The 25,617-nt window shown below is 47.3% G+C and overlaps 1 protein-coding gene across 2 annotated transcripts in view; it reads right to left on the reverse strand.

The window, feature by feature from the left end:
• Nucleotides 1-25,617, reverse strand: part of GPC4 (glypican 4) — a 69,337-nt gene that overhangs the window by 32,345 nt on the left and 11,375 nt on the right. For both annotated transcript variants that reach the window (XM_083797333.1, XM_083797334.1), the window contains exon 2: nt 6,677-6,835. In XM_083797333.1, coding sequence (XP_083653459.1) covers nt 6,677-6,835 — 159 coding nt within the window. The remainder of the gene's footprint in view (nt 1-6,676; nt 6,836-25,617) is intronic.

Here is a 25,617-nt window from a genome sequence, read left to right on the forward strand (position 1 = left end):
TGCACACCTCCACGGGGCAGGAGACTCCTCCCCCCTCGAGATGTCCTCCCCGCAGGGATGCTTTGACCTCATCATCCTTCTGAGCCTCCCCAGACAGAGGTCTGGTCCCCCTCACCGTTAGATGAGCATTGCCCTTCTCAATAAAGGAGAAGAAAAATCACAGTGGTTTTGTACCTTTTTAAAGATCTCCAGATGGAGAGAAGCCAGTTACAAGGAAAGAAAGAATAAACAAACTTCCACTGTACAGAGAGCAGAGAAAGCAGACAGTTTGTTTCATTATTGTTGGAGTGAGTGGGAAAGGGCAAACGAAAGCCCTCAAGTGGGACATTTTAAAGAAACTGTGTTGGTGGTTGCTCCCTCCCCGTTTCTCCTACATCACTCCGCCCCTATCCCAGACAAGCACAGGTCCAAAACCAAGCCTGAAGGACTGGCTCCCGACAGGAGGCAACTGCTTCTACTGCAAAACACGAGGAGTCTGCCCACCGTTCTCTGCCCCGGTTGGCATGTGAGGTTTGCCGCCAGCCTTTTCTGGAGAGGCAAGAACGAGGCTGTGCCTTTGCCTAGACGTGCGTGGCAGCAGATAGACAACACTGCTGTGTTATTTGTATGTTAACGACGCAGTCATCACCAGAGCGTTTGCCAGAGGAAAGGTTGCACTGGTAGAGCTCTCTCCACCAAGCAGATTTATTCAACAACACAAGAACCACATGGCTCTTGCACAAGAAGCATTAAAGGCCCACTACATCTCCAGTCTCCCTCTGTGAAAGTCCTGCTACACCGAGACTCCTGGGAGCAGCCTTCTGCAGAGACTGCACCAGAGGCAGGATGAGGCCAGCGGGTCCCGCAACATGAGGGGTCCTGGCACGTGAGCAGGGTGAAGCCCCAGTTCTCTGCTCTTGCAGGCAGCTTCCAATAAAAGAGTTAACAAGACATTAAGGTCCCAAAAGGGCAGTTATTTTGGTAAGGCGGAGCGTCCTGATTGTCTGCCAAATTCTAACTATAGGAACTGGACACCCGCGGGGTTCGTCTTTCACCATTTGCCTCCGCGCCCTCTGGAACAGCGGGAAGGAGACCACTGAGACAGATGACAGTGAAGAAAGGCCACCACGAAGGGAAAGCCTCCCCTCTTCCCTCAGGACAGAGGACGGCTCTCCTCCAGCACCCCGCCTGCACACACGCTGTACCCACCGCGCAGCGCAACGCAAAGCCACGCGAACACGACACATCATCCGCGAGGAGGCGATGGACCAGCAGGAGCTGCTCTGGTCTCTCCCCAGCTCACCTATGCTCCGTACCAGGACCACGGAGTTAGCAGACAAGGTTGCATCCAGCCCACAGGAGGGTCAGCCCCAAACACCCACTAATTCAGCCTACTCTTCATACCCTCCAAGTGACTAAGTGAGGAATCGAGAATTTGGGGTTGAACGCAGTTAAACTCCCGGAGGTCCCAGCATACCTCCCAGCCAACTCTGACCTGGAGACAGCAGCTGGGAAGCCAAGGGTTATCCGAACAATATCTAAATAAAGAAATTAGATTAGAGTTTGTTTGTTTTTCCCAGACTCAACCAGAAACCACCTTTTTCAGGGGGGCTATGTCCCACTCCCCTTTCTCAAAACCTACGGAACACCTAAAAGCACTGACCCACAGCCAGCCCCAAAGAAATAACCCCCAAAGGATCCAACCTGTGGCGTGCTGTATTACAGGGGCCCCTCCAGCCCCTCTGCCTATCCCCCGCCGGGTGCACCATGGCCCCACACACCCCTTGGGGACCACTGCCCAGATTCTCTTTCTTCCCACTCATTTTCCCGCAGGGGTTTCATTTTACACTTCCATATTTGTTTTATCTTAGATGTTAATGGAAAAGCCAGAGGGGAGCAGGGAAGAGCGGAGCAGAAAGGGGACACTCAACATTTAATAGCTTCCCAGATGCCGGCTGGGGCTGAGCAGTCCTGTACAAACCCTCCTGTCACTTGGGCACAGTGAGCACCAAACCCACTGTCAGCCCAGCCCACCGTGCGTTTGCCTCCTTATGGGCGCGTAATACTCCTACACAACGTGGGAAGCAAAAGCTTGCTTGCCTTTCCTAAACCCAGAGCACACAGAAGAAAGGGACGAGACTTGGTTTAAATGAAACCGCTTCTTAAATGCGGTGGCAACAACAAAACAGCCAGCACTTCACAGACTCACCCCACCACAGCAGTCATTTACCAGACCCCGTGCTCACGGGGTTTGGGGAATTTGCCTTTCCCTCATTCACTATTCAATCGCAATAAGCCTACAAAACATCACTTCTCCCTAGAACAGGCCTGGCACAACAGTTACGTCTTGTGAGAGATTCAGTGGGTGTCTTTAATTAAAGAAGGAGGGGGGGGGAAAGCAACCAAAGAACATTTTATCTCGGTAGCAACAGGATAGCGGAAATGCTGAAGAAGAGTTATCTGCTGCTTCCTGCCCCTACTCCAATTCCTCCAAACAGCTGAGCAATTTCTGTTCTGGCATTCACCTCGTCTTCCCCAAACCACCGCTCTCCTAGCACAGCCCCCAGCACGGAAAACTTCAGCCTGAAAGGGCAATGGAGATGAAAGCTCAAGTTTAATAAAAGGGACTGAGTATTTACACAGTCTTAATGTCACCATTAATCCTTTTAACATTATTAAACCTTGGGAGAGGGAAGCGCTGGGACACTGACTGGCAAAGAAGAGACAAGGCAGAAGAGATTTTAAACATCCCCCCCCACTTTTTTTTTTTTTTTTTTTTTAAGCCCTGCCTGCTGTAGCTACTTCTGTGGCAGGAGATGTGGTCACAGCTGCACAGCTTCATGGCAGCCCAGGACAGGCACCACATCTGGCCACCCCTCCCGCATCCTGCAACTGTCATCGTCCTGCAGGGTGATGCTTATACAGCCAGAGAATCCGACCCATCCATTTCTCAGTGAAGTCTATGAGCATCCATCTGAGACCACATGTGCCAGGAAAAAACAGCATATCTTCACCTTAAAAATATCTGCCAACAGAGAATCCAACAATACCTAAAGTATATACGTGTGTGCATGCATATATATTATTAAAAATGCATGTCCCTTACTGCTGAAAACATATACTTTGCTGCTAGACTGGGATTGGGCTAGCGATTTGAATTACAACAGGAGAGAACCCTGGGAGCACACAGAACTGTACTGGAAGAAAATATTTAGACAGGATATGCAAGATACTGGACTCTAAAGCTTTGGTCTTCTCCCAGTGTCTGCAAACCAAACACGCACAGAAGGATCTGATGCTGTACAATTACGTATTTGGAGCTGAAGTGACTTCTGGTCAGCCATGTGAGGACAGAATCAGAAATTTGTTCGATACTCCTGATTAAGAGCAGATAATCCACTGTTGAAGTGTACGGCTTTGGTGTCGGATCAGAGCTATTCTGGCCACCGTTAGGAAAGCACGCAGAGCTTGAGCAACAGCTGATGCAAACACTCCAACAGCCACAAGGCGTTACAGCCTCCATCCAAAGGGCGTGCTGCCACTTCAACTGTCCTTTTACGTTGGCAACTGCTGCAAAGGTCAAGCACATAACGGAGGCAGCACGGGTTTGCCTCTCCTCTCAGACCTGAGCGTCAAGGCGAAGAGATTAGCAGCCAGGGAACCCGCACCACAGACTGCCAGAGAGCTGGGGGTCCCAGCTGCTTCTTGCCACACGAGAGCTGCGAGTGCTGTCGCCAAAGCACCCCTGACATTGCCCTGCAAGAGGAGGGGTTGTTCCACTTGCTGGGAGACCAGTGAAATCAAGTGAATTTAGGTCTCCACAATAACTCACCTTGCCTGTTCAGTCTAGCCACACAGCCTAGATGATTTCTTGTTAAAAAGGAAGATGCATGGCTGATTTTCTGTCAGCTTTACTTTCATTTGAATGGATTTGGCTACTGCTAATGAGGTAGCCCTAAAGAGCTCCAAATGCTAAAATCAAAGCAAGGGCCCATGCAAAGGAAGAGCTTTGGAAGGGGATCGTGTGCTTTTCAAATCTTATCCCCAGAGGTCAGGACAGACACATGGGTCTTGATCATCCCCCTCTCCTCTAGGCTGGACCCGTTACATCAAAGTAACTGTCAAGGCACCTCAAATTGGATTCATGTCCCATTCAACTTCCTCTTTCCAGTTACTTCAACTTTCCAGTTTACTTTGACTGAAACAATGTTTGGAGTGTACCAAGATGCAAAGTTACACCCAAAATACAATCATTAGGGGCATCAAACTGGAAGGACATCTTAAAGCAGTGTCCCAGCAGTCTCCCAGCCTCCACTCCACCCAAGGCTATCATTAACCACTTGGATAAAGGAATCCTTGCAGAGCCCATAAAGGAAAGGATTGCCACATCCTAGGGGCAGAAAAGCCAGACCAAACTCGGAGAAGTGTTGGAAAACCGTAGTATTGCTCCAGAAGCAGTAAAAGGAATGCCCCTCCCAAGGGACATATGACAAGGAGAAATCAAGCATGCAAGGAAAAACCAGAACACACCTGATCAGTTGACCAAGCGTAGGGACTGTACCGAGGAAACAACCACCTCAAACAGTCTATCAGTCCATTGGAAGCTCTTTTAAAACAAACATGCGAAAACACCAAAGCAGTCTAAGCACAGCACTCCAAAATCTTGCCATTTTTTCTGCACAGAATCTGAGAACCTCTGAGGGAGACTTCTCAGCCACCACCAACAGTGCTCCTGGGAACTGAGTGCATTCAGCCTCCAGGTGGCTCGGTCAGTGGGAGGGAAGCAGTCATGATTAAAAGTCTTCCAAGAGGTAAATGATGGAGGATAATAATCAGTTAATCTCTTCTTCTACCCCAGGTAAGATTAAAAAAAATCCCTAAATCAGCTTTGTCTACAGCAAACGAAGATTTAGATCTGATATTATCAAATGCTCAAAGATGGGCCATTAGGCTTTGGGACAAGCTGAGGAGGTTGCTAGTTCTCCTTCATTAGTTTCATAAAGGGCAGAGAAACATGCTTCAGGGACAGGCTGGGTACAGCAAATCTAGCTTCCAGGAACAGGATCACAGCATCCCCTTCCAAATTTGCCTTTCAAGGACTTCCAGGGTTAAGATCAGAGGAGCCACAGTGTTGAGACCAGCAGCAGGCACGCTGAGAGGTGCTGACAGAAGAACCACATGGCACAAACAGAACAGCTTTGCAGGGCTCCCTACCAAAATCTCCCCCATTTTGAAGCATTATGCTTTGAGAGGTATCCAGCTTAGCCTTACACCCCCCTGCCATCATGCAGCCCTGCAGCCATCTCTCACCATAAAAACAAGCAGACACACCTAACAATACGTCTGCACCACGTCAGAGATGCTAATGCAGTGAACCGGGCATGCTCTTTGTTTCCAATGCAGCATTTTAAGCAGCCTTGTCATTCATTTAAGGTGAAGCAGATGCTGTTCCTCTGGCCTCTTTGAAAGGGCTTATCTATGGGCTGGATTTCATTAAGTGTCTTGTTCTGCGTTTAATAAGCTTGCAAGTCTAGACACTTTGGTTCTCTCTCTATCACCCCTTTGGTGTACCAGCAGGTAGAGACAACAGAGGTTAAGAGGGAAATATTTAGCTGGTAGATTTAGATGCTATCAAGATGATTGCATAATTTCACTTTGACTCACTGCAATTTCACACCCAGGGACTTTTTTGTTCGCTCAAGTGCCAACATCCTTTGAAAGAAAGGGTCTGCTACCTGCTGCAGCAGCAAAGAGGAGGTCCCTGGTAGGTTCAAGACACAAACTTCAGGGTATTGGTTCAACATGGATTTTCTAGTGACTGAACAAGGGAGAACAAGTCCAGAGGAACTATGCAGTGGAATCACCCTCTACTACCAAATGGAAATGAAGCTGTATGGGCACAACCAGCCCACCTAACTAATCAGATATTTCCACAACTAGGTGTCAGCTCATTGCTGCAGCCAACAAACACAGCCCAGGCAGGAGCCTGACACCCTACTACTCCATCCCTGTTAAGGGGCTGCTGGGGCACACAGTGAATATAGGACACTGGCACAGGTGTGTGGCAGCTACCTGCAGAAGGAGTTTCTTCCATCAAGGTAAGGGGAGAGTGCAGCCCTCCTGTGCCTCAGCATTACTGATCTGAAGGCAATGCTGAGACCAGACATTTGCTTATCAGTCAGTAGCTGGTGTCACTTGAGCAATGGGAACTCGGCCGAGACTTGGTTCATTTTGCTTCTGACCCTGCATCACCCTTTAGCCTCTGTGCAAAGACATCTCTGTATTTACTTGCTGTTTTACTTAGCCCTAAAGGCTAAGTGAGATGGATACAAATCATGTTGGTTCATAACAGACCGAGGAAGATCAGCATTTCTGTGGATCAGAGCTGTGAGATGTGCACATTACAATTACATGCACTGTGAGGATATGCAAACAAAACTAACTGCAATCTAACAGCAAAACAGTTTTTCGAAAGAATAATCAGAGAAATCTCTCTTTAGGAAACAAACAACCATAATCAGCAAATATTACTCTCACATGGGATTGCAAAACAAGCCGTGCTCTACCCTCACCACCATGAGTCATGAACTTCTCCAGCAAAGGGGGAGGCAGAGAACAATTGCATACAGAACAACAGGATGGGATTTTTTTTGTAATTTTATGCAAAGGAGATCAAGGTCAAGGTCTCTGCACTTACCATCAAACTTCTTGTATCGGGAACTAAACATTGTTTGTAAGTGATTGCTAAGCTCTACAACGGCATTTCTGAAGTCGTGTTTACTCTGTTGACTGTACTTCTCTTCCATTTCTTGAGAGCAGCATGTGTAGGCTTGCGAGCAGACTTTCAAGTGGTCACCTGAAAAGCAGAGAAGAAAACATCCCAAGTTAGAAGAATTCCCAATTCAACGCAAAAAGTTCAGCTCGCAAGGCCCCACAGCCACATCATCTTTTCTTGAGATGCTCCTGTTAGGCTCTGGCACATCAGAACTTAATTCTGCAAAAGAGCTTTATAGGAACACATATAAATACCATGACTTATCATCCTGCAAGAACATTAAGAAGTGTCCTCTTATTTATTCAGTTAATAAACTGAATGAACAGATACTCATCTTGCACAGTATAATCTGAAGAACCAGCAATTTGACCTGTCTACACTATGATATCTTCCATGAAGTTTCTGCTGAGTATTGTAATTACTTTCAATTCATTCAGTTAATTCATAATACAATATCAATCACAATGGTCCTTTTCGCACAGATAGACCTTTTATTCTTCATCCCCGCCTCCAGTTATCACTGGAGAAGTATTCTCTCGGAATCACAGTTATCACTGATATCAAAATAAATTTGTTTTATGCAACTACTTATCACAAGGCTTTACATTTCCGACTTTTAATTTTACCACTTTCTGTCATCATCTTGGGTGAAACTGGGTGTTTGTTTTGGAGAATTCAAACAATTTTCTTCCTTTACCTTGAAAGATAATGACCAAAACAAGCAGTTAAGATGAGCAGCTCCCACTTCCAAGTCAGACAGTATTTTAGAAGACACCAACTACATGCAAGCTGGTGCGATCCCCCCCAGTTTCACATCCTGCTGCCAAACCCTAACCTTCAGCCCATGGAAAGGGATGGAGAGGAGAAGTCTACACCCTACTTGCTCGCACCCCAAAAGCCAGCAGCAACCTCCAGCACTGCCAAGGCTCACCAAGACTCACCCCAAGAGCTGCAGGGGACTCTGCAACCCCCTGCCCAGAAAACCTCTTCACGACAGGCTATGAACCATGTAACTACCTGACCTTCTAAAGCATTAGAAGTGTTTGTAGAGAAATGAGATCAATATTGGTACTGAGCAAAACAAAAGCCCAAGACCAACACAAGCAGTTGTTCCTCTGCCAGCCTAGTGCAAGCACCTGGTCCCACAGCTGCATGATCTGCCCAGCTATTCAACCTCCAGTTCACTTTGCATGACTTTCTTGCCTAAAAACATTAACCTCTCTCCTTTCAGACACTTATGGTACTTAAAAAAAAAAAAAAACAACAACTTATACATATTATTTACACACACACTCCTAACAACCTCTTCTCCTAAACCTATTTTCCTTTGGCACTACAGGGTTTGTTTGTTTTCTCCGGCATTACAGAGAGACCTTGACCAACTGATAATTCTGCCACAACTAATTTATTGCGCAGGATTGTCGACTGCTTGTGAATTATGGAAATCTCCAAGACTGTTACAGGAAACAGCCCTGCTTAGACAGCCTTCAGAAAACAAAGAAAAAACTTACTGTCTCCTTACAGCCATTTTTTTCCTTCCCTTTTGCGCACTCCTTTTCCTCCCAGGATCACCTCTTGTGGCAAGCACGATGTGTTAAAGCGAGGGGAGGCGAGGCGGTCACAACGCCAAGCTGAGCCTGGGCACGCAGAGCCCCGCGGCACTGCCTCCGCCACCGACGGCCGTGCTCAGCTCCATCAGCCATTTAGCACGGAGGAAGAGGTGCACCCAGGATTTTTAGATCCTGCCCACCAAATCCGCCTCGGTGATTTACAAGCATGGGTTGTAAACGCCGCAGCCCGCACCAGCTGGCAACTCAACAGCATCAGGCAAAGCCATCGGGAACACACCTCTCTAACAAACCTGCCTCCCCAGGCAAAGCCACGCTATTTCTTTTCGCATCCCTCTGCTCCGATTCCAATACAGAACTAAGCCTCTTTGACACAGCGGAAAACACATTAATAGCAAGGATATGATAATTACTGCTACAGCCACGGCTTGTTTTGACGTGTCAAAATAATTTAATTTCAAAACTCTTGAAACCCTTCCTAAATTTCTGATGGAGGGGGACCATGTTGGAAATACCTTATCTGAAATGCACTTCATTATTTCAGTACCGTTTTCATTAAGGATTCCCTTCTTTGGTGATTACAATTTACACACTCCTATTTTATTTTGTGCTGGAGGGGTACACCTCTACCCTACTTGGCAAACTCAAGCCTACTGACAGCAGGGTTTCTTTTCCTTGTTACATTTCACAGACACTCTGAAGTTGTCCACAGATGCCTTGGGATCCCCTCAGCAGCCACCTCTAACAACTACTCCAATTTATTTATTGATTAAAAAAAAACATAAAAAGTCCAACATATTTCATAATTACAAGGAACAGTTTTGTATCTATTTACACTACTGAACTGAAGTTAGAATCCCGCCTATTTGACGATGCCTTTTTCCATTACGTTACATTGTTTTATATTTCAGAGTACTAGATCAGGAGCTAACATTACAAAGCAAAGTTGTCTTTCTTTGATCAGATTTGCACAGTGCTTCTTTGGTACACACTGCAAAGCCAAGCAAGGAGAACACTACTGACAGGATCTGTGCAAGCTTGATTTACTATTTGGTTGAGCATTAAGAAATTATGCTCCAAACTGCAACTCAGTCATTCAAAAATGAATGACCAAGCAATCTAATTATGGAAGATATTTCTCAGTCATGTCAGCACTATGTGGTCTTGGCTTGTGATCAAGAATTAGCTCTGTCTGGAGCTGAGGAGCTCCTGCTACTAAGTGCTAAAGCAGGGGAGGATGTACTGCATTACCCAGTGGTAAAAACCCGAAAGTTTAGGACTGTGGGCTGCTTTTATTACAGCTTCCTTGTGCCACAGTGGAAGATACCAACGGGAAATCAATTGAAGCTCCTGCTTTCCTGCAGGGTTGTCCTTAGCACCTCTGTACCCTTCACGTGAGCAAAGCAACAGGCACTGATAGCTTGCAAGGAATCTCATTTCTAGCTTTGGCTTCACATCAGCTAGCAGGGCTCTGTGCTCCCTTCCTTCGTGCGGCCCTCGTGCGTGCACAGGGGTCACTCCCATGCACAAGCATGCAGGGAGAGCAGCACGACATCCCAACGCTGCATCGCCTCCCGCCCTGGAAGTGAGCGGCCACAGCGTCGAGACCGTCCTGCATCTCCTCAGACGCACACCAAAGCACGGTGCTGCCAGACAAATACGTCTGAGCGCGGCAGCGCGAGACGCCTGGCACACGGGAATGAGAACCTTACAGCCTGGCAAGCAACCGCTGCCAGCGCTCCACACGAGCACAGGCATGCTTCGCCGCGCAGCGCACAGCAACCTGGAGCTCAGGGTGAAGACAGTGCTCCCAGTTCTTCCTGCGGGCAGCGAGGACTCCTCTAAGAAAAAGGAGCAAAAAATACGAGTGTTTAGGTCCACTTAAGCAGATATCCAATGTTTACGTACATGATATAAAGAACACTCATTGTGTGTGCGCATTGTCAAGGACACATTCGGCAATAATTATTTCTCAAGTTAAAACTCATCAAACAATGCCCATACAAGGCAACTCTTCATCTACTGTTGATTGCTAAAGACACTGCTGCTTTTGTAATTTATCACCATATGAGCACAGCAAAATATAACTCTGCCACAGCTTCCTTTCAAGTTATGCTTTTTCTTGAATCGTTTGGCAGGGTTTGCAATCATCACATCAGGGGCTGCATGGCAAAAAGAGCTTAAGTAGCAGAGAACTACTTGAAATATTTACTGCATATGCACACCATACCTGCAACTTCTCAAGGACTTACTTGCAGCAGATCTTTTCCATGGCCTGTTGCAGCAAAACCTTCTCTCTATTTTATATTAGATATAATATAGAGAGAATTACATTCTATAGAGAGAGAAGCGATGGACCGAAATGATAAAAGAATTTTGCTCCTTGGCTAGTTAACAGTACACCTCTGGGGAATGGAGGTGGTGAGGTTAAACATAGAAATGCAATGGTACACAGTGTTACCATCTGCAAATCTAAGGAAATGTACTCAGAAAGGTAATCTTACAAACTTATGATTTAAGCCATTACAGAAATGCCACATTTAGCAGACTCCAAGCACATGGAGTTTCTTCCAAATCAAGTAACTATTTTGCAAAGCATTGGAAAACATGTTTTCATCGAATGAGTAAGCGTGCAGTGCAAACTCAGGGGCTCCATTATCCTGAAAAGCAATTCCCTTCACCAAACAATTTTCCAAGACCTTTTCAAAATGTTGTTTCTGGACTTCCAGGCTAACATGCCATTCCCACCCTGCTTCTCATTGCCTTGACCAAGTACATACTTCAAATACATCTGGCTGGAAAAACAGCTAAACTTTCGGGAGCAGTTAACTGGGAGGCAGGGGGTATTATTTCTTGAAAACTCTCCTGCGCACAGTCTGGCCCTTCTTTGCAGCTCAGCGAACAAGCCAAAAGCACTTTATGGCAGAGATGTTACTCTTGGACTTCGCTGCCCAGTGCTCCAGCAGCCCAGCTTACCGCAGCCCGTTTCTGCGCATGGGAACAAATGCTGCCCCAGGAGAGGGGCGAGCAGGGCCACCACCACCTCAGCCTCGCACCCTGCCTCTGCCCTCTAGCACACATCAGCTCGTGTCATCTTTAAAAGAGCTTTATGACTTCCTCTGAACCGACTACAAAAGGAATCCCGGACTGTAATGCCGGACTCTAATCCGATTTCACACTAGACTTACGTTCTAATTATCACAGAATATTAGGCTTCCACCCATCATATATAATTGACATGCTACTGAGGCTTTGCAAAACCCCCAACAAAGATGACAAGAAACACTAGCATCACCCCTGAGCACGGCTCCGCTGCTCCAGCCCCACATTAACAAGAGACGAGAAGAATAAAGAAAAGTGTGAGCGTGCAATCGACTCCAGCAGAGTCGCTGAGAAAGACAAGGCTATCGAACTGTTCACCCAACTCGATCACTTCTGAAATACCCCAAATACCAGAAGCTTCCCGGTTTTCCTGGCTATAAAAGGAGCTGGGGGTGCAGGAACAGCCCAGGAGCTCTCGCCTGCCTGCCGCAGTGGTGCCGTAATGCCCACATGCCGCGGGCATAGCCGCATACGGCACAGCCCCAGCCACAGCAAGGCTGGGTCGCTCTGGTCACTGCCTGTGCTGCTTTCAGATATTCACTGATGAAAAGCGCTACAAAAACACATAGTGGCTTGGCACTGAAATACTTGTAGGTGAAATGACATTAAGTTGCAAATACCAAAGGGAGGGGGAAAAAAAAAAAAAATCCTGCTCTGGGGTATACCACACACCCAAAGCAACCGTAGAGAATCCTCCCAGACTGCCTCACATATGCACAATGCTTCAAGGCATGCATGTTGCCTAGTATAAGCAGCAAACTTGAATTTTTAGTTGATGGCTCTTATCCGAGCTTTCCTTCTTTCCAACGCTTGGTCAGACTTCGCTGCTTGCTTTAAAGCAGTGCTGCTGCGGCACTTGTGTTTATTTTCCTAGGGAGAATACTCCTGCAGAGATGGTCGCGTGCCAGGAAGGAAGAGATGTAAAACAGCACTGAGATCCTGCTAACGGAGGCAACGCGTCCACCATGGGCAGTGGAATTAGAAGTTTCTGAGCTCTCATCCTGCAGATGATGCAGCGCTGCCAGTACCCTCTGGTCACAGCGGGTCAGACCAGGCTGGGACATTCAGACCACATCTCCCGCGATGCTCCTGAGCACATGGTGCTACCACAATTTCAAATGTAGCCTGCTCACTTCCACCAAAAGTGCTGCGTGCAGCCACCTACCCGTATTTCTCACCATCAGACAGAAAATGACGTGCCCCATTTCTGATGTGAATCGCTTCCCATCCTGAAGGCCACCATCACACAACCAGACGCAGCTTTCCTTTCTTCTCCTTTTGCAATTCTTCCTGGGATTTGAAACCCAAAAGGCACCAGAAGAAGCAAACCCAAACCCAGATCCTCACCGCGGTCTGCAGCCAGATCTGCAGCCAGCATCACCCTCGGGCCAGGTGCCAGCCCTTTCACAGCCCCAGAAGCCCTGCCCTCCATCCAGCCACCACAGCCGTTTGTCCACCCCTTCTTCCAGCCCCAACCTGCACCCCTTCTTCCAGCCACCCGGCAGTTTTTAAAGCCAGAAGACATGCTCACACATAGCCGGGTTATGAAAGTACAGAAATTTGGCAGCGTATGCCAGCATGCAGTGTATTTAACATCCCACTCAATTAGCAACCGTTTTATATAAATGGTTTATTTGCCTTATTAATATTAAAGCCACTTGTTTCCCATGCGCTTCCACTTAGGTTATTAATCAATGTGTGTTTCAGCTTTTTGCTGATTACTCTAATGGCACAGAAAAATTCCCCAGACTCACAGAGAAAGCTTATAATATTGAAATGATTTTTTGCAAACTTGTCAAGTAGTCAAAACACACTCTTTGATACCCAAACCAAAGCCCTTTCACCTACGCTTAACAACAGTGAACTATTTTCGGTCAAGCTTTACTGCATCTGTTAACTCAGCTGCTAATCCATCTCGCAGGCGTGGGGAATGCCAGCGCACACAATACCTCAGTGACATACCTCTGTTCAGCACAACAAATAATCTTAATTATTTCCATCATGCGTACCTACAGTTACTTAAAATATCGTACACAACCAAGGTCTGTCTGGCTTTTATTTTTCCATTTTGCTTTGTTGACAGCTTCAGGTTCACAAATTTACTGCCAAGAGGGTCAGGGACCGAAAAGAACGAGAGAGATTTATGTGTGTGCGTGTACATTAAGCCAAACGCACATTAGGAGCCTTAATTTTGTTCTGGAAAGAGCAGCTCAGGACACAAAGCGGGCCCTTGCCTTCTACCCGTCTGAGTCCAAATTGTGACAGTAGTGCTCGTCTTCCAGTTGACGGCAGGGCCACGTCCCTGAACAACCAAGCCTGGGCCACCACTGCCACTGAGGCCAACGTAAGCGATTTCAGGGCATCCCAGGCTACTAATGCAGCTCTTCAACCCAAAACAAGAGGAAAGCCTGCCTGTCCCCTCAGCTGCCTCCGAAGCATAACCAGTTAACCCTGCCAGGCTCTGCCTTGGGGCAAGAGTGAGGTCCAGGTGCACCTGTGGAGGCCACCAAAAGCTGCCCCAGCCTCACCTGAAGGCCTCCGGCGCCCCGCACAAATGCCATCTGCAGCCCCACAAGTCAGCCCCAAGTCAAAAACCTGTTTACCTGAGGAAAAACACCATTGCAATTTCGTTTCCACAGCGACTTCCTCTCCGGCAGGGTGGCCTGAGTATGGTAGGGTTTTTACACCTTGGAAAACTCTGCTATGATAGAGTACTTTCGTTTCCACAAACAGGATATTGAGTCAATTAGTGGCACACCAAACATAAACCAGACAGATGAAGATAATGCATTTCTGCAAACATCAAAAGGGAGAGAAACCACACAAAGACCTGAATATACAAATAAGTCAAGGAGAAGAAAAAAACAACACTACATAATTAAACTTATTATTTAAGCAAGCCTGGGGAGCAAAATAGCTCTGGTTAACTAGAGGATTCTCTCTGGCTCTTGCTAAGACAGAAACCTTCAATGAAAACCAAGAGTTGTTTCTTAATTAAAAAAACAAAACCAAAAACACCCACTTCACTTTGCTGAGTGAGAACCTGGGAAATGCAAATTCTCCTTATTATCACTGAATTCTTTAGACATGAAATAGTTTCCATAATGCGTCTCTGTATACATGCCTTATGAGAGATGTGTTACACAACGGGCAATTTGTGATGGAAAAACAAACAAAAGCTTCTCAGGCGAGGAAGACAAGGCACACAGCGCACAGGAGACCTGTCTCCAGGATTGCTGAGACAGGCGGTGGCCCTGTCCCTCCACCAGCCACTAAGAACAACTAGAGAGCCAGACACTTTCAGCTGGTAATACTGGGTACACTAAAAGGCAAGAGTAGTCGTGATAAAACCCATTAAAAAGCTGTGTACAGTCAGTAATCAGACTTCTTAATTCAACAAAGTTGTCCAGCAGATCTTAAAGGGGTAACGCACATCCCCACCACCCTAAAAAAAAATAAATCACCACTGAGTATGATTTTATGCAATTAAATGGGGAAGAAAAAAAAAAAGAGAATCCATTGGGAACAGCAAATACACAGAATTACTGAAACCTCAGGCACAAGGAACAGTAAATAGAAGAGATCTGGCTTGGAGACAGTTACTTTCTTTGTAAGACTTCTCATTTTTTCCTCAAATTCCCCATCAAGAAGGCAAACAAAGCCAAAAAACTGCCTGTTTGTTTTTTTCCATAAAGATTCAGGTTATTTGCCAAAAAAGCAGCTTTTAACCCAAACGGATTCTGCCACAAACACTGTTATGCGAACTGGAATATTTTTCATTCCTAACAATATTTTCCCGTGACACTTCCAGCTCCTTTCCTCCTACGCTGCCTGGACCCACCGGCACGCACCCCCCGGGATGCTCACCGGTTCAGGGTGGTACCACACGCAGGCAGGCAGCAGAAAACAGGAATACACCATTGGCAACGGCTCTTCCACTTCTTTTTTTTTTCCCCCCTCTTTATAAACATAGCTGATTCCAGCCTTGATGCACAAAACCATGCTTCAGAATCGCACAGTAGGTTCTTGTGAGACGCACCCAGCCCGTCCGGTGTGTGCCAGCAGCCCGGTCATCTGCTGGCTCGGCTCAGCTCTGGCAGTGCCGTGCCCCTGCGGTCAGCCCCCCAGCGCCCTGCCCCTCGGATGCCACACAGAGGCTCAAAAGAAGCGAAGTTCTGTTGAAGCAAAAACCAGCCCACGCCATCACTCGAAACGGAGCTAACGTGTCCGTGTGCTGAAGTGCACCAAAAGGAACAGAAGTAATAGCGGCATGCGAGTCAGCAGCAAAAAGCAAAAATGTAAGAAAGCCCCCAAAGATGTTTGTAATCCCTTAAATAAGAAACAAAGCTCATGAAAATCAGCCACCGTTTCCTGTTTTTGACTTAACGTAAAATTAAAAAAAAAATACCCTGGACTTTATACAAACAATAATCTAATCTATAAATTGGAGAAGGAGAGAAAGACGTTAGTTACCTTCCAGAGAGATTAATTCTCTGTTGCAAGAGCTGTAATACAGACTGCAGAGCTTGCAGCAGTTCTGCAACAAAAATTCCTAGAGGGGGACAAAAACAGAAGCCCCTACACCAAACTGCAAAGCACTGTGTTAAAGGGCAGCCTACAAATACACTAACACATGAAAAACGGCGGGGTAATTTTTTTTCCATCCTTGAGCATGCACTAATTCACCCTGCCTTTCACAGGGCTGGTCTTGTTCAGGGAGGGCATGCAGGGGCCCTGCAGAGAGACAGGACCAGCCAGGGCCACCCGAAAGTCACAGGTGACACAGAGGGGCATGCTTCTGCACCCAGATGCGCTACTGGCCACTCGTGCCACAGCACCCAACACCACCCTTCCCTGGGGAAAAACAGAGGTGAGCAAAAGCTCTCTACTGAGGGGAAACGCTCCATCTTCTCTATGTGCAAGAGCATCGCTGACTTGCTTGGGGGAAGTATAAACAAAAAGATGAAAAGCTTTAAGGCTTCAAGTGTAGCCAAGTCCAGCTGTAACCTAAAAGCCATCCCATGCTAGAAAACAGGGCACCCTCCCCTGCCGCCACACATCTGCCTCATCCACTAAGAGACTCCGAAGAGACAAAATGGTGAGCTTTAGGTGCCATTATTCAAACTGGTTAAAGCCCAAGAACCAAGGAGGAATGAACGCATGCATGCACGCTGCCCATCCACTCACAAATCCCTACTTATTCAAGCCGAGGGATACCAGGGGCCTCTGCAAGACTAGAGCCACCAGCCTGAACTGCAAGGGAAGGCAAGGTCCCCAAAACACCTCTGACAGCAGCGTGTCTTTTCTCAAAACGAACTCGCTGGCACACAGGGTCCATCAGTGAGAGGCCTCCACTGGCACTGAGCCCCGCCACTACAGCCTAGCATCCGAGGGACATCACCTCCCCTCACAGAGGGACAGCTCTGCAACACCAGCAAAAAAAAAAACAGAGCCCAGGCATGATGAGAATCATCCACTTGGAGTACTGCTACCAACTGCAGAAATATTTGCTCCAACGTGCTCAAAACCTTTGAGAAGGAAGAACTGAACCTTTATTTCTTTTTTTTTTTCCCCCCCTCTTTCCAAGCTACTACTTTCCATTCCTTCACACAGAGAGCAAACCCACCAAGCCTACGCACGTCCTCCGTGAAGAGACCGTAACCGCTGGATTTTCCTACTGCACCACTCCCCGCACGGCCACATCCTGCCACCCTTCGTGGAACGGGGCAGACAATTAGCCTTAATCCTCGTTAGTTCCGTATGCTTCCTTTAAATCCTGTTACCGCATTCCTGCATGCGAGCAAGCGCTGCCCAAGCGCGGGGAGGCCCAGCCTCCGCCGCCCGCAGCCTGACCTTCGGTTCCCGCTTGAGCTGCACCAGCCCGAAGGGCTGCAGTACTGGCACACCGATCCATCTTCGCTCATTATTTCTTCATCAGAAGGGCAGGTGTGAAGTGAGAGTGCAGGCCAGAGGCAAGCGAATAGAGAAAGTGTGTGTGGAGGGGGGGGGAGTATTAAATAAAATAAAGATTTGCTTCAAGGAAACATTCTCCTTCGACGCTATAGGAGACGACTGTGAAAACTTTGTCCGAGAGAAGTGTTTGAAGTCTAGCTGCTTTCATATTTATAACGTTTGAGTCACTCCGCAAAACCTCCGCCAAAGGAGACCGAGCGGACTGCTATGTTAATTTATTTTGGAAGTTTATCCAAGCCTCTGGTCAAAGATAAACAAGGCGCCTGGATGTGAGAGAACATCGGAGCTGGGCTGCCAGAGCGGCGGGGAACTTCCACCAGCTTTGATAGCACAAACGCATGAGATGGTATCAGCCTGACCTGAAGTGTACTACTCCATCCCAAAGAGGAAAGGTGAAAACCCTGAGAAGTTAGCCGATTTTCCTTAGGAGACGTTCTTACATCAAATACAGAGGATTCGGCTTAGAAATTTCAAGCACAATCACGGCATTTATACCTGGCTCATTAATGGCCAACAGTTAATAGGCTGAAGCTGTAATTCCTCCGTCTGGGGGCTTAGTGGTGTTTCAGCCAAATATGTGAATTATTACAGCTGAGCTACCGATCCGTTACTGCAGGTAGGAAACAACTTCCAGTCCTAACACCCTGAGAACCAAAAGTAAAATTAGACCTTATCAGCAGCTCATTGCAGCTCTTCACTTCCTCCTGAAGCCAGTAAGTGCATTATTGTTCTTAAACCTGCTTCCAGCAGGGACACGGAAAAAAAGTTAACAGTAGCATGTCTTAGAAGTTACAGGAAACACTTGGTGCTCTTTAACACGCCCAAGGAAAATCCTCCCTGAAACAGAAGTTTTTACAGAGCATAATTCCTTCAAGAACAGCACCTGCATGTCAAGACTGCAAATTAGTCTTTGCAGTCTGCCCTACTCCTTTCAATTCAACGTTTAAGGCAAGAACACCCTCCCCCCACAACAAAAAAAAAGAAAAGAAAAAAAAACAGTTTCTTGTGAAAAGATCATCTGAAAACACATGGTCAACATATTGCCAAATTTGAGAGACACCCCAAAAGAGTGATGATGCTAACTTTTGGTACTTCAAATAAACAAATTTGAACTAATCAATCTGGAAAGTCTGTTTTCTATTTGTGGGTTTGGGTTTGCTGTTTTATGTTTCTTTTTTTGTCTTTGCTGTTTGTTTGTTTTCAATTATGCAGCCCCTCCTTATTCTAACCTCTAAAACTCAATATGCCATGCTTACTCAGGGGCGGATCACAATACATAATATTCGTGCAATTTGCAAGCTCAAACTAGAGGACGGGCTGCATCTAACAGCAGGAAAACACCTCTCAAGTCGGCCAGCCTCTAAAGCACCACCACAGCCTCCTTCCCCTCTCCTGCACTCCGACAAATGCTTTGTTCCTCCCTCAAAAGCCGCTGCTTCATTCTTACATGAACTATTTTGCCTGCCCGGTGGCGGGTGCTGGATGGCCGCGTGCCCACAGCTGGGCACGGCACCGCCGCACAGGGCTACGGCGTCCTTGCCTCTCCAGCAGGGGTTATTTGCCTCTCTCTCAGGTCATCAGGAGGTAGCAAGCAAAGTTTGCCAGATGTGGCTTTTATCACTTCAAGTGCAACTACTATTTTCTTTATGGGACCCCTGTTTTTTAAGGTTTTATCAGATTACCGTGATTACAAAAGCTTCACTTACATGCTCAAAAGCTCCTATAAAACCTCTAGTTCAAGGTTTATTTGGTCTAGGTGTTTTTCAACTTGGAGAAATGACTTGCAGAGACAAGAGATTTGTCCTGTGAGCTTTGAGTGACCACTTGTTCAGTGAGCTCGAACTGCATCTGCCTCCTGAGCAAAATTCCATAAACTCACTGACCAAAAGATGTTCTTTTAAAAACTTTAAAGGAGAAAGAAGAAGAAAAAAAAGAAAAAAGCTTGCAGCAAAAAAGGAAGTTTCAATTACTTTGTGAAATCAAGCAGAAAAATTAAGATCCAAGCACACTTTATTAGCTCTGACAAGCAAATGTTGGTGCTTTTGTTTCTGACGTGCACAAAACATTTACTAAGGGCGTGCGTGTATGTATGTTTTAGGTTTTTTTTCCTCTTCTTTTTAAGCCAAAGAAATATGCATCCTTTTCTACAACATGCTTTGTTCGGACTGGATTTTGTACAGACATTTAAACCAAGGAACTGACACAGAGCTATCACAAAGCAGGTGATTCTTCTCTAAGCATCCACGAACATTTCCATGTGTCAATACTACTTCACAACTGTATTTATCTATGTAAAACCCACATGAATAAACACTTCCTCTGCCTACAGAGCTTGCCAAGCACAGTAATAGCAGAGATAACTTAAGAATTATAGCAGGTTAAGAGACACTGGAAAAAGATATAAAAAATGCCAGATTATTCAAATGCATTTTGAATCCATACTCCCCCCCCCAAGACAGTTTGGCTCTTACGAAACGTTTAATACTCAGTTTGTGATCTGCAGTACTGGGGCGACTAGAGGGGTCTGTGGAAGCACACACAGAGGCAGGAGACAAGCCTGAGATGCAGGGGGCTGTGGCTCCTCTGGAAATCGTTTTTTAGGGGGCCCACAAAATAAGGGAGTTCAGGAGAGCTATTACTCACTTCAGTGCTCAGCTCCTGCTCAACAAATTATCTCCTTCACCAGCTCATAGCTCATCAGCTAGGGCTGATGGGCTGCTAGGCGGCAGAATGGTTAGTGCCCCCCATTCCCCTTCAAGGACCAAAAAGCCTCATTTGTTTAGAAAACAACACTGAGTCCAAAAGCAGGTCTTGGGCAGACATGCATGAAATTTCTTACGAGCAGAAAGTTTTCCACGAGACATTTTCACAGCAACACGATGCACATTTTGGCAGCCAGGGAGAAGGCACTGCACTCACTCTAGTCCACACCTGCAGTTCCACAGGCTTCTCTCCAGTTTAGCTCAGCACAAGGATGTGCTTTCTCAGCCCAGACACAGGCATAGCCCTCTCCCCAGAAAGCCAAACCTACAGCTTGTCCGAGCTTTGGACCTAATATTTCAGTTAGGAGGCTTCTCTTGTAGAGGATGCAGAGCAGCTCTGTCAGTCTGTGCAGGTGGATGCACACTCCCAAAATAAAAACAAGAGAAAGCAAGGTAGACTCAGGCATTTTCAGCCCTGTACGCAAAAGCACACTAAGGCTTTACTTTTTTCACCACTGACATTGCCAAACCCTGGGCCAGCCTGACTTTGATGGGACCAGAGTAGCCGCGGCCATGTGTGATGTGGCTCTGCTCCACATCTTCCCTCCGCTCCTCACTGCAGAACCTCCTTCCCAACTGCAGCTGGTCCGGAGTCACCAACCCAAAGGGGTTCAGAAATAATTACCTCACATCAATCTGACACAAACCAGGGTGGGGAAAACAAGCCCAGATGAAGGGCTCTGGGAGGGACAGCCATCAGAGCTCGGTCTCACGCCTCCTATCACAGCTGCAAGGCCAAGGCACGCACAAGGGCTTCCCGGCTCACCCTCTCCTGCAGATTTACCAGGGGTTATCAGGACATGTGATGGGCTCTCTGTAGCTATCAGATCCTTATAATCCAGCCAGCCTGAGAAAGCCACATTGCTTTGACAGAAGACACAGAAAGATCAGTACAAGGAGGCCAGCTCACAGGGGTAGGACGTTTGTCCAAGGATATTCTATTTCTGCACACGGCCAAGAGACCATATAAAGCTGGCAAAACTCTCACTCCAAATTAATTCAGTGACACACACACACACAGATTTCCAGCCTTGCTCCACTCACCACCAACAACCTCAGAAGGCCAGAGATGGCCATAAACACACTCCTTCCACTACGGGATAGAGGACAGCCAAACCAACCATGGTATTCGTCATCTCCACTACCTTGAGGTCTGCCCTCCCAGCCACAGCATAGCCCCCCACTCTGCCCAGCTGGCCTACCCATTGGCAGGAAGGCTACACGGGAACTTCCCAAGCAAGCCGTGTACACAGCATTGTGGGGAAAAATCATACGCTGCCATCTACGGCAGGACACTGCAATACAACATGACTTTCCAATTTTAAAGGTTAAAAACTCACACCACGTGTTATTGCAAAAGGCAGGAAAGAACACGTTCCTCAAAGAGAAAGTCAGCACCGAAAACAAGGAGGTGGGTCAGATTTAAATCTAAACAGGTCCACCACACATCCATCCTAGGGCCACTGTTTATAAGCAGAGAAAGGCAACTTTATACACAAAGATTTCACATTAGCGGTTCCTGGCTTTTCCCAGGAAGAAAAGCTGCTTTTCAGCTGAACTTTCTGAGAACTGCTAGTGTAAATATGACAAACCTCCAAAAACGCGCACGGCTGGGCCTAAAACGTCGCATGGAGAAAGGCAAATAAGCAGCGCAACCGGAGACAGATGAAGTCTAGCACCAAAAACATGAGGTGAAACTTTCCCAAGACCTTTGAAACGCCCTGAAAGCGGGCCACTGCAAGACGAAATCCTCCCTCCGGCAAGCAGAGCCCCATGCCACAACAGCAAGCCTCTAGAAATGGCTTTGGCCCCTTGAAGAAGGGGATGTACATCCCTTCCGCAGCACAGAGAAGCGAGAGGCACTGATCCAGGCCTCTCCCAGGGCAAGGCAGCAGGACGTCAGCCTGCTGATTCCACCACAGCTGAGCCTGAGGCTGGGGTCGCTGCCACCTACCTAGGGGCATTTATCTGGACAAAAAATTCTGGGACCAGAGCACAGCCCCCAAGCCCCAGAGACAGTCTGAACCATCAGCTACACCTCCCATGTCCCACCTTCATCTCCCCTTAAATAAATCACCTTGGAGCTAAGACCACAGCCGAGTTTGTAAATAAGGTTTTTACCTGAAAAATGTGCTTTTAAGCCCTTGCCTGCTACTCCCACCAAGCATTACTTTTTTTTTTTTTTTTTTTAACTGCCTGGGTATCTGTTGTCCAAGCCACCCAGCTCACACAAGCAGCGCACTGTGCTCAGCCAGCATAATGTGACCTATGTCCAAAAAAACATCCCGCTGGTGGAACAGACCCCTCATATATTCCCCTGGTCTGGAACCAGGCGGCGGTCAGTATTTGTGGAAAAGGCAAAGCTGAGCAGTTTAACCCACCCTGGAAGGGGCGGGAAGGGGGGCAGGAGAGAGGGGAGAAAGGATTAAGATAAGGATATCTCAAAATTAAGAATTCCTCCTCCTCTCCCCCACAAAGCAGACAAGAACCCTATCTGCCGCCCGGTGCAGCTGTGAACACCGGCGTTATCTGCCTGCAGGTTCACACGGGCACTCCTCATCACATTAGCATAGATAAATCTCAACATCTTTTCAACAATTTGCAAGCCGGCTTCTTCACCACAAGCTTTGTTCGAGCAAAATCCTCCCAGGATGGTCCGGGGAGTCCCAGACGGAACATGCGGCTGCAGAGGACAACTGCCCGCGAGGAGGGCAGGGGAGCACAGGAGGCCGTTTCAGTCTCTTAAGATGAGCCCATCCTTCTGGTTTCCCAAGTCTTCCTTCCAAACTCGTATTTCACCTCCTGAAGACAGGAGCAGGAGGTGTGCAGGGACACACAGCACCTCTCCTGCCTGGTGCCCATCTCGGGGCTTGTACTGCCTCCCATGCTGAGCCACCCCTGCCCTGCCCCGAGCCTGGAAGGGGACCAAAACTTAAGTCTGCCTCCCAGTCACAGCCCTGTGCCCCATCTTCCCTGCCCAGGAAGGTCTCTTCCCTCTAACCAACACAGTATTGCATCCCTTCGTAGGCATTTTGGAACAAGCAAAGCTGGGAGACTTCAGCACTGAGTGCAGAAGAGAAGCCCAGGTATCACAGAGACTTTCCACCACTGAACCTGTATTTTGGCAACATCACCCCCACGCTACAGCTCAGTGACTGCACGTGCACAGCGGCCGTGGCTGCGCAAACAGCTACACGAGGGCAGCACGATCTGGTTCAGCAGCGTGGAAAAGAAACAAGCCCGTCTGGAAGCACCTTATCGTAACGGGACAACCCCATCCAGGCTTTTACTGGCAGGTATCAAATGGGTCAATTTTGTCTTTTTAAGCATGCCCCGAGCAGCCTGGCTCAGCTGGGGGGAGGAGGGAGTGCAAACAGGACCTTTGCCACCCCTCTCCCAGGCAGCAGCACTAAATCCGCTCACGGAAAGGTAAACAGCCCCCGGCGCAGGGCAAACCCCAGGGAGGGAGCCCACAACAGGGGCAGCAACAGAGGAACACCCTGTCCACATGCTGGGGGCTGGCAGAGCAACGGGACATTCACCTGTGCCATGCCAGAGCCACCCTCACCCACCCAGGACAGTCAGCAGTGCCGATTAGAAGGGTCGGTCAGGTTTAGGTTTAGGTTTTTTTAGGTCAGGTTTAGAAGTTAGTCTTTCCCAAGCTGGGAGAGGGTCTCTCTCCTCCCATCCCCTTGGCTGCTTTGTTATCCAAGCACCTCCTGAAGCAGCAACACTATAAAAAGTTTGGAGCTAAAAAAAGAACAGAGGAGAGACGAGAAGTCCCTGCAGCAGGGAGGCGTTTAACGACCCACAGCCAACACAAAGCGATGCTGCCAGGGCTGCAGCAAGGCTGTAACATGGGTCTCCTGCACTGTCCGGGTGTCCTGAGGGGGATGGAGGACCTGTCCCACCGGTGCACCATAACAAAACTGGTCCAGAAGCACCCAGAGACAGCCCCTCTCCCGCTCCCACGCTATTTTCAAACAATGATATTTTTCCAAAACAAAGTGTTTTGCAATCCTTGAGCAATCCTTTCCTTTTCAAATAAAAAGCGATGTTCTCTTCATTCTCCTCCGGTCGAGACGCACAACCACAGGAGCAACCACCAGCTCCAAATATACCCACCCTGCAGACAGCTATGTCAGAGCGGGGCGCCAGACCCGGCCCCGCGCCTGGGGCTGCCACGAAGCACATCTTGCTGCACCAGCAGCTGCTCGCAGCAGATTTCGGGAATTCTCCGAGGTTAAAATTTAACTTGAAACTCTCCTGCTAAACAGCTCATCTCGTCTTCTGAACCTAGCTCCCATAACTGAGGGATTTCACATTATTCAACTTCCAAGCGTGCTTCTCGTCTTATAACTTGTTTCCCACAAAGACAATGCTCAATGGCTCAGAACATTAACATACACATATATACACATAGCTAAAGATGGCCTGTTTCTCATATCAATGTACACAATTTCCAGGTCCTAACAAATGCACAAGAAAAGTAGGCTTCAATTGCATTTTGATGTAGCACAAGTGTGATTTGCTCTGAAAGAAATTAATACGAATCAAATCCCAAGGAAGCGGATTTCATGACACAATCCTCCTATGTTAACTGCCCAGTAGTCTTTCAAACTGCCAGTCCAAAGGCAATATACAGTAAAATTTACATTCTGTGGTCGCTCAGCCACACATCTGGTAAAAAGGCCTGCACTTGAAAATAAAAACCCATTGAAAACATTTCTGGAAGAGATTCACTTTAAAAAAAGAGAGAGAGAGAGAAACGAGAAACACCCATAAACTGAGACTGAGCAATTTAATCAGAGAAAACACGAATGTGGCTCCAGTGCGAATCCCTAGATTTAGCTGGGGAACACAAGGGTTAAAACTTTCGGTGGCCTCATACAGCAGGAACATGAAGGGTCCATTTAAGAAGAAGAATCAGAAATAAGGAATTTTGCCAGTTTTTACCCCTGATAAATCCGCATTCCAATCTGTCAGCTATCTTGTTATCCCCAGAGCTGCTGAAGTGTCTCTGGCTGTAACTATGCATGACTCCGGCTTTGAGTAATGGAAATAAAGTATGTGCACTGAAACTGCAGCGCTCCTTTCTCAAACCCAGAAAAAGAAACGCTGAGCAGGAAGAGACCCCGGAGCAGCTCAGGGACTCTGTACAGTAAGCAGGAAAGCTGCAAGCACCGTACCTCGACTGCTCACCCCAACAACCCCGCATGGGAGAGGATACCTAGAAGTTTTAGACAAGATGCCAAGTTTTAGCCTAATTCAGCAGCTTTTATTGTCTCCAATAACAAACAAACAAACACTCTTCCAGATTCACAAGTCCATTTTGGTTGGCAATTCATAACCAGCAAACATTTGGAAGCAGTATTGTAAAATTAAACAAAGCTATCATTTACAGGAAACCCTGCCTCGAGTACAAATTATAGAGTTGTTAAGTTTATCTGGCAATGCC

This window comes from Anser anser, assembly GCF_964211835.1.
Source record: "Anser anser genome assembly, chromosome: 13".
In the NCBI taxonomy this organism is placed as follows: domain Eukaryota; kingdom Metazoa; phylum Chordata; class Aves; order Anseriformes; family Anatidae; genus Anser; species Anser anser.